The sequence below is a fragment of the Trachymyrmex cornetzi genome, unplaced genomic scaffold, assembly GCF_001594075.2.
Source record: "Trachymyrmex cornetzi isolate Tcor2-1 unplaced genomic scaffold, Tcor1.1 scaffold11, whole genome shotgun sequence".
Classification (NCBI taxonomy): domain Eukaryota; kingdom Metazoa; phylum Arthropoda; class Insecta; order Hymenoptera; family Formicidae; genus Trachymyrmex; species Trachymyrmex cornetzi.
The window spans coordinates 499,139-508,759 of record NW_017295653.1 but is presented as its reverse complement, the minus strand read 5'-3'; the positions used below and the strand labels follow the sequence as shown (position 1 = coordinate 508,759).

The window sequence follows — 9,621 nt, the reverse complement described above, 5'->3', positions numbered from 1 at the left end:
CACTAATTTCAACGATGAATGCTACAGTTAAAATCTTCCACTTACCTTAACGACGAATTCAATCGACTGGAATAAACTCACCCCGTCCGAAATCCACAAGCGATACGTAATATTCGGGCGACGTATAGCTTGCAACAGAGCAAACAAGTGCCGAGTTATCGGTTCGTTATCGAAACGACACGACACTTTCGGTGGCAAAATTAATTAAATGCCAGAGGGAACTATCGGACAATTCGCGCTCCGCCATAAATCGATTCACGCTAGGCTCGATTTTCTTCCTTTGTGCACTCGAACTGTATTGAAAATATCCCGAAAGCATCTCGACGAGACGGAAGATAAAATGTAGAAAAGTAGAGATGAGGAGAGAGCCGCCCTTGACAGTGAACTGCTATCGTAGGTACTTTGATGTCTGTATATGCGTGCGTGCGTGTGTGTGTGTGTGTGTGTGTGTGTGTGTGTGTGTGTGTGTGTGTGTGTGTGTGTGTGTGTGTGTGTGTGTGTGTGTATGTATGTGTATGTGTACGTATTAATATGGGTATTTACGTGTTTTGTATCTGTATATATATGTATAATACGTCTATATGTATCTATGCACGTACTTCCTGGGTATGCATTTGTATGTATGTGTGTATATCTCTGCGCGCGCGAAGGTCCTTACGTCGATAAAATACACTATAACATTATATATGTACATTAACATGCGTAACAGAGGTCTATTCTTGGGTCTGCAGGGAGGGGGAAAGGGGTCTCTGTGTAGAGGGCGGGGAGAAAAGTCTAGAGAAACTCGGGATCGTGTCTTGGACGTAAGCTGGAAATCGCAACGTAAGTGACAATAGATAGATAAAGATAGGTCGTCGAAAGGTCGTCTAGGTTTTAGGCTAGCTGGAGAGCAGAGTAATCCTGTAATGGTAGACGCTAGTGAACGAATACGCTGGGTCTTTGGCTTCGAGATGCGCGGCGTCCTCTTAGGGTAATGGCACTACGACCTGCACGTAGGTCACAGGGAAGTAACCGGTGCGACCGTCCAGACTGCCCTCAAACCAATTCTCGTCGATCTTCTGGGTCAAGGTGATCGTGTCGTTCTCCTGCAAAGAAGATGAAATCGATGGATCGTTTGTGTCTGGATTAATTTTCACTTTTACAAATATAAAAATAATTAATTCTTATATATACTTTAACATATTTAAAAAATATTTAAGTAAGATTATGTATTATGATAGAAAAGGATAAAAAATTATTTAACCAAGTGCTTACAGTTTTTTTTAAAAAAAGAAATGTACAGGATACAAATGACCCATCATGTGTACTAAGGATTAAGAAAGATAGAAAAAAATTATGAAGGTTCTGTATAATCAAAGAGATTAAAACAAAACATGGAATTGAATTCATAATATACAAGATCCGCTTTAAGGATCTTATATATTATGAACTTCACTTCATTTAAAATCAATTTAAAATCGATCTAAAAAAAGATTGAAAAAATAATAGAGCATCCTTATATAACGTATTTGTCTAAAGAATATAACATTTTTTATATAACATTCTCTATACATATTTTAAACTACATTGCTTAAGTTCTTGGCGAATAATATCGTAAATTTACCTTAAATCCAAGTTCTCCAGGATTCTCGGGCTCGAAGTCGTACAGAGCTGTGCAGCACGGCGTTCTCTGTGTCATCGGCGTTCTCGCTGGTGATTTGCTCGGCGAGGGCAAGGGTGAAGCTGAAAATAGTCGGCACGAGTGTGCTAAACTACTAAAAACTTTGCTAATATGACGTAAAAGAACACGTCATAGTGTAACTGCATGTCGCATCGCATATACGTTCACAAACTATACATTTAACAATTTGCTTTGGTAGTCGTGAACATCTTGCGCGGAAAAATCGTGTCGCACAAAGCAGCGGTGTGTAATGTCAATTTCTTTCTAAATGCGAAAGTAAAATAACATTGCCGCAAATATTCGAGAATAAAAGTAAGCTTTTGAAATTAATATATTTACTTGGTAAAAGCTGTGTGAGATAACTAAAATTTTTACAGCAAGAAGGAGACAGTTATCTCAATTTCGGTAAAATATTATTGATAAATCTAAAAGCATAAGGAAAAAACATGATTTTTCAAAAAATTTATTCTAGACTGAAAAAAATTATCAAGTTAAAATATAAGAAAAATTATGTTGTTATTTAAAAAAATTGCTGCAACTTTTGAACTAAAATGTAAATCCAAATATATTATATCTACTTTTAATTTAAAATTAGTAAGATTTATAAAAATCACTATATTCCTTCTTACTCTACTAATTTGGATTTCATTCAATTTTACTTAAAATCTATTCAACACAACCCTCTTCTACAGCATAGAGTGGCAAAACATTATCTAAATAAACGTGCATGGTGATCAGTCATCAGCGTCGTTATACGAGAAAGCGGTAGAGAATCCCATCGAAAGAAAAATGATAGAAAATTGCGCAGGATCAGTCGCACCAACAGCTTCGATTACTAATCGTGATGTGAGATTCGATATCCGTTTCTGAATCATTACTAGATAGAGTGAGAAACTTTAGATAATTACGGCGTCCTTAACGGTGCAACAGTTGGTGCAACCGCCCTCGAGCGATTCGAAAAGGAATTCATTTGTTTGCCGGACAGAAAGACGAGGAAACCCCCATGCAAAGTTTACCATTGGCAGATTGTGGCGGGTTTCCGGCCGGAAATAGCTCGAGCTGCGAGCGCTTCCCGTCCGCATGAATCGGAGAGCCGGCCCGACTTGCCCCTACATTGTGTCAGAAGGACAGACAGGTATGCCACATTATACACACAGCACAATCGGAGGAAAAATAGGATGATGATGTGGCAGTATGGCGAGAGTGAGCGTATGTATCGTGTGCATGTATTTTGCGTGTAATCGCAGAGATTGATCCTTAAGGGATTAACATCCGATACACGTAATTGATAAATAGATAAAACAACGAACGTCTGTTTAACAGATCCGCGAAGATTATCTTACGAGAACTAATCAAACATCGTTCCATTAACTCTTCTCAAGTAAACTTGATTTAAATTGTAATTCTTAAATCCATGTTTTATTTTTCCCAATCTCATTTACTCGTTCATTTTAAAATGTATCGATAAATGTAAACAAATTTATGTTTTCTTTTTCTTGAATTGCAGCTTGCATCAAGTAGTCAACTGTACAATTAAAGTTTTCATCTCGGTTCAAATATTTAATTTATAAAAGATAATGGAAAAATAATATTTTATTTATATTGTAAAAGAATATTTCAGGAGACTAAAATTCAGTGACTCGTTCTGTTCAGTTTTGACAAGTGCGAAGTTTGTACATATGCGCAAAAAGAAACACAGAATATTAGACACATCTCGCCGAATAATTTACCGGAAGACGTTCCATACAGAGAGAGACAGGAGAATGCAATATATATATTGGTCAATGTAGAACGTAAATACCCCCCTGGCATGACAGAAAGAGAATAAGGAAAAAAACAAGAAACAGTTAAACAGCCAGACCACCCGAGTGTCGTCGCGTAGTGTAGTGGAGTATTTGTGAAATGTGTTTTACCGTGAAGAGAGAAGTTCCCACCGTTCATATGGTCCGATGTCGGCAATCCACTATCCACGTGCAGATCCGCTAGTGTCTTCGGCACAAATTCCATCTTTGGTCTGTGTACGGCCTCTTCTTTCCTGAAGAGCAAAACATTTATCCGTAGACAATATTACCCGAGGAAATGTTATAGTCATTCAACGTCACACAGACGCAAAAACGGATATCTTTATCTTCTCTTACGTAAAAGATTTATTTATTTAAATAAAAGTAAATAAAACTTCCAAAAAATAATATAATATATTACAAATTATGGAATAATATGAGAATCAGCGTGATAGTTTATGTTCAATAAAATATATTTGAAGTTACATTACTTAATAAATCGTTTGTACAGTTTGGCTCAACTTGGAGCCATTTTTAGCAAAAAAAAAATATTTGGTTCTACACTACATTAAGGAAACATGAAGTCACTCTTAGAGTGACTTCATGTTTCCTTCCAAAACTGAAAGTTGTATTATTTGGCAATTTTCAGAACACAACTTTTAGTTCTAAAAATCTAAAAGTAACTCCATTGCATAGTTTGATTGGTACATATATAGCGTGAGGCTGTATATTTTTTCTTCGCTGAAAATGATTCCAAGTTTAGCCGAAATATATGAATAATTTATTAGTAATGTATATATAATTTCAAATATATTTGGACATAAACTTGCGCAGATCGTACTGCGCTGACTCTTATCTTTCAGCTCTTTTACAATTTTTTAGTGTATTTATTTATCTAGTTATAAAAAGAAAGATAATAGTTGCATTTTATAAAGCAAATATTCTAATTTATAGCAATATTCATAAGACAAAATAAAATAAATATAGATATATATTGTTTTTAAAAATATAAGTATCCATTTTTAATACACATTTTTTTTTAATTATGAAAATGGATTTCGTATCGATTTTTTTAACAACTTGGATACAATCAGACATACTTTTCCAAGAGTGTTTCCGTTAATCCCCTGAGGACTTCAGTGCATTGTTGATGATATTCAAGAAGAGCCTCGCTGAAAGTTGCCAATTGTGCTACTTGTTCAACCTGGAAAAGAACGTCATAAGAATCTCGACCTGTGCGCATCACACAACATTTCGGACTAATGACGACAACTCACGTCATTCGCCAGCAAATTGAACATGCCCATCTGTGCCAAATGGAGACTCTCCTCGAACTTCTCTTCAGCTTGACGAATCTCGTCGTCTGAAACGTGAGAACCTGTTCGCAAACGGTTGCCCCGCCAACGAAATTAAAAAGGTTGCACTACTGGGTTGCTTCATTTCCTAAATCTAAACACTTATAGTATAACGAGTACAAAAAAGCGTAATTCGTTCTACGAGCGCGCAAGTGTATTTCTGACGTCACAAAGAAGCGTGTTTAAGTGTTGTGACTTTAATAAAATTATCTTTTCTAATCATTTCTAAAACTAGCAACAACGCATAAAGCGGCATAATATTTTAAATTTTAGCTTATTTAAAGACATCTAATAAAAATATATTTAATCTAATTAAGAAGTTTTTAGAGGATATTTAAAAATATATTTTTCAAGAATATTTGTGTAAAAAGTCCAAAAATATTTCAATTTTTGATTTTACGCAAGTTTAGGATAGTTTTTAAATTCTTTTTATTTGGAAATTTTTCGAGAAATTTATAGACAATGGGAGTACAATATGTAATAAATTTTCAAAGTTACAAGTTCCTAGGCACACAATGGAAGTCATACCAGTATATGGCGACGAGATGCCCAATCGCGCAGGACTTCCAAAATGCGGACTGACGGATCTTTTTCCAGTCGCTAATAATTAAGCGGTTGCCCAATGAAAAACAGACAGAGCACACCGATTATCAGCAAACGGCGAAAAGCAAATTCATTCGGAGCAAATAACACAAAAGAATTGCGACGGAAAACGTAATAACAGGTTCGAAAAGCATAAAAGTGAGATGTTTAAAACTCACAAAAATTATTATCGAACGTAAAATTTTGTCATATAATAAAAAATGTTAATACTAATTTATTTCGAGTTATACACATTTCGTATTTTCTTATTTATTAAAGTATTTATTAAATCGAGTTATCTATTAATTATTTTCAAATTAAAAATTTAAAGCAATTTGCGAGTATTACGCCCAAGTTCTTTAAATGTTAAACTTGGATTTAAAGGTTATTATTGTATTATATGTTATTCTTATCAAATATATTATATAATTAATATACACTGAGAAAAAGATGCCTAAAAATATATTTATGAGAAATATATTTATTTCAGAGAAATAAATATTTATTGAAATACGGACGAAATAAAATATTATTCCTAGCAAATAAGCCATCTATTTTATTTTTTGCAATTAATGAAATATATTTCACAGAAATGTATATTTCGTCATCACAATCAAATTTCTGAAGTAACATTTGTTTCGCAATACTTCGACATTTTTCTCTCAGTGTAGTAAATTAATATAGTATTTTATTAAGTTATTTAGTTTATAATAATATTGCACATATTTATGTAAACAATAGAATAAACGAAGAATTCCCTTGTCAAAATACTGCATATACATTTTTTTTTGCATCTTTAATAATGGTTGTAATGCAGTAAGCGAGCTAATCATAACAGAGAAAAATAATTTCTTTGTATAAAACGCACATTAAAGAAACGTCTTCTCACGCCCTACTTTCGAGTCCACACTATAGCACTGATTCGTGATTCTATTCGATCGTGCTCATGCAACGCAGCATGCGAGTAAAAGATCTTCTTTCTATTGCAAAAAAATTGTACCATTTGCATCTACTCATGCAACGGTTTTATTGTGATAATCCTATTCTGAGGGAATGAATCATGTACGAAACATAATTCTATTATCCCACACACATGCTGACAATAGAAAATAAAGCTGTTTTCGTAAAGAGCTTAAAAATAGACGTGATTACGTTGGAAAAGTATTATAAGTAAACAATCAAAATGGAAATTGTCTAAAAATTTTGAAAGCATAAAACCGATATAATCGCCAAAGCGGATCGTTTTTCGGCATAATAATAAACAATACTGAAATTAAAAACGAGAATAACAAAATATCAGACAAGATTAAAATTACACAGTACAAGATATAAAAAGATATACAATATGACTCACAAAGATGAGAAAAAAACTCCAAAAACTTCTAAACTTTTATTTTTATGCATATTTTTTTTAAGTACATAGTTCCTAGAAAAAAGAATTACAAATATAAAAAGCGTCGTTGCTCAAAAGTAACATTTCTGCGACTGCTAGCCTTTTATTACATAAAGTGACGCATCATTTTCTCTAAGTTTTTCAAAAATGATGATTTTGTACCTACAAGTTTTTCTCCATCGAAAGAAAATAATTTCCGTCTCGATCACAGCACTTTTATCTCTTTAACAGTGACAATTTTTGCAATTGTGCCTTTCGCCATTAGAGCCTGGTAACGTTTTCTTTTATGACACCGCCGTTTCGCGAAAATCGTGCGGTTCTAACTTCGGTCCTCGCGTCGGAAACGCAATCGCCCAGTCTCATTACTAGCGTTATAGCTCTATCGAGGTTTTTATTTCAACTCTTCGAATCACGGGCACCGCGCTGACGACGTGTTCGTGCAAGGACACTCGCGACGGTTCGTTCGCGCGCGGTTGAATAAATCAATAGGAGTGCGGAAACGCGAGAGGACGGGAAGCGAGGGCAACATGCGAGGAACCTCAACATACCTTTTGCTTGGCGTCTTCGCTTGCAATCAAAGTCCAGTCTACGGCCTTGCAGTTTCTTCCGATGATGCTGAAATCAACAAATCAGAGAAGCTCGAACGCGTGAAGATTGTGAAGAAACAGCGCCCAGTCGAGCGCGACTATACACAACTTTTCCAATAATCATACCATCACTTCTTTGAGATCTTTGAGCTGCAGATGGTGCAACGGCTCGAGGAAGTTTTGCTTAATGTTATCGTCCAGAGAATACTTCACGTCTGCCATCTGCTTCATGGCTTCGCCCATTTCAATGAGAGCTTGGGCTGCAAGGATTGAAAAATGGGTAGAAAATAAGGTGAGATAATACAACCTATCGATCCTCGATATTTCTCGCTTTTTTTAATCGTAAGAATAAACTTCGACACGAAAACACGTAACTTATGTAAAGCAATTTTTCTCAATTATGAGAAACAATTACCAGATCATATCTTATCTCTTAACAAAATTATTGCGTAAAAGAGAATAATTTCATGAAAAAGGAAATAAAATCTCTGAATAATATATATGAAATAAAATTTCAATTTTAATACGAGTAAAAATAATAATGATAATAATCGCAAAAATAATTTTAAAGCACAATTCCTATTCCGAAGAACATTTAAGACAAAGAAGTGAGGATCGAATTTCTCAAGAACAACGCAATCGTCGGATTTAAATTGCATGTACCAAAAACGCTGTCTTCGCCCATTTTCTTGCCATAAGTGAGCATGCAATCGCCAAGTACACCTTCCGGCTGAGGATAAGTGGACGCCTTTGCCTGACCGCTGAGCTTGCTGATACCTTTGACTGCAGCCATCTTCGCTCTTGCTGTCGGGTTTGGTTGAAGGAACTCCTTCGTCTTCATCTGTAGCTCCTCCACAAGTTCGTACGTGACGTCTGTTTTCTATAGATACATGACGTGTTTATGTGAACTCTTCGTCTCTTGTCAATTTATTTAGACGAGAACGTGAAGAATTTCTTTATATAATTTTGAAATTTTATTCACAATATTATATACTTATCGATCCTTGATATTTCTTTAAATGAACATATAAAATAATAAAATAAAATCGTTTGAAAAGTTATTTTCAAAATAATGTCTCTGTGAGATTTAATAATAAATTTTTAGCATATATAAATTTCGAAAATATTAATTTTTTTTTAAAGATATGTATTATACATTCCATCTTATGTCTAAACTACTATTTTTAAAATCAGTTTTTTAATAATATAAAAATGTACACAAAGAGTAGTAACCAAAGAACTAAAAGCAATTGCAAAGAAGCAATTTGCAAACACAGTTCTTGATAAAAAATTGTATCACGCCATCTACGTTATATCAAAGTTAAAGCGAAGTATTCAAGAAAGAAGCCAACGGTAAGAAGTTTTTTCAGAACTTCGTTTTATAACACAGTCAATCTCGCAACTTCTGGCTTCAAATAAGAGCGTTATAAAAGCACTTTTAAAAGATTGATAAGATCCTCAGGAGCCAAAAAAAAACTGGAGAAAATCTTTGAAATTTAGTAATAATATCAGTAGATAGAACACGCTAGTCATCTCTTTCCTGACGTCCTCACAAAGGTATCGTGCGAAAATGTGAAAGACGTTCCTTTTCACACACTTGAGACGTACGAAAATACACCACTCACCCTCTCCATATCCACGAAATCGACGTCGAGCTTCGTTCCTTCCGCTCCGCCCATCTTCTCTGTCATGTACTGCAAGAAAAATTCGTTATCCTTAGCCTAAAATCTACATCTGAAAAAATAACGTTTTACCGATTTTACTCTTAATAGGATTACCTAATAGAATGCGAAAAAAATAATACATATTTGTCAAAACATGAATCGGTTTAATTTGGCAAAAGTTTCTCAAGCTCCTTTATTCAAGTATTTAAGTAAATACGAAGTAAATGTATATGAAAGTTTTTGATATTTTCTTGATTTTTTATTTTAAAGAGTATCTCGTAATTATAATAAATAATTTATGTAAATAATAACAGATTTAAAATTTAATTGTTTATTGCCTGAATTTCTCCAGTCATAAAAGTAAACATTGTATTGTCAATAAAAAGTAGAGGCTTTGTCTAAATATTAGAACTTTGGAAAAAAATATAAATAAAAAATAAATGCATAAATATATAGAGTTTAAAAATGGAAAATTCAATAATTTAAAAATGAAAAATGCAAAAATCATAAAAATGTCAAATTTTAAAAATGAAGAGAATCAGAAGATTGATATGTATTTCACGTTTAGCAGCCTTCATCAATTTAAGATCTCGGGCGAA

General features: G+C 33.9%; 1 protein-coding gene across 10 annotated transcripts in view; it reads right to left on the bottom strand.

Moving 5' to 3' along the window:
• Nucleotides 1–531: 531 nt before the first annotated feature.
• The window catches only part of EndoA (SH3 domain containing GRB2 like, endophilin-A), a 32,139-nt gene continuing 23,049 nt past the window's right edge, over nt 532–9,621 (bottom strand). For 3 of the 10 annotated variants that reach the window (XM_018510547.1, XM_018510552.1, XM_018510560.1), the window contains exons 3-13: nt 8,984–9,052; nt 8,022–8,238; nt 7,485–7,618; nt 7,320–7,386; nt 5,325–5,396; nt 4,719–4,819; nt 4,542–4,645; nt 3,595–3,695; nt 2,677–2,769; nt 1,604–1,722; nt 532–1,085 (exon numbers count right to left, since the gene is read on the bottom strand). In XM_018510547.1, coding sequence (XP_018366049.1) covers nt 966–1,085; nt 1,604–1,722; nt 2,677–2,769; nt 3,595–3,695; nt 4,542–4,645; nt 4,719–4,819; nt 5,325–5,396; nt 7,320–7,386; nt 7,485–7,618; nt 8,022–8,238; nt 8,984–9,052 — 1,197 coding nt within the window. In that variant the 3' untranslated portion in view covers nt 532–965. Of the gene's footprint in view, nt 1,086–1,603; nt 1,723–2,676; nt 2,770–3,573; nt 3,696–4,541; nt 4,646–4,718; nt 4,820–5,324; nt 5,397–7,319; nt 7,387–7,484; nt 7,619–8,021; nt 8,239–8,983; nt 9,053–9,621 lie in introns of all 10 variants that reach the window. The other 7 variants (XM_018510568.1, XM_018510576.1, XM_018510607.1 and 4 more) reach the window with 7 other exon arrangements.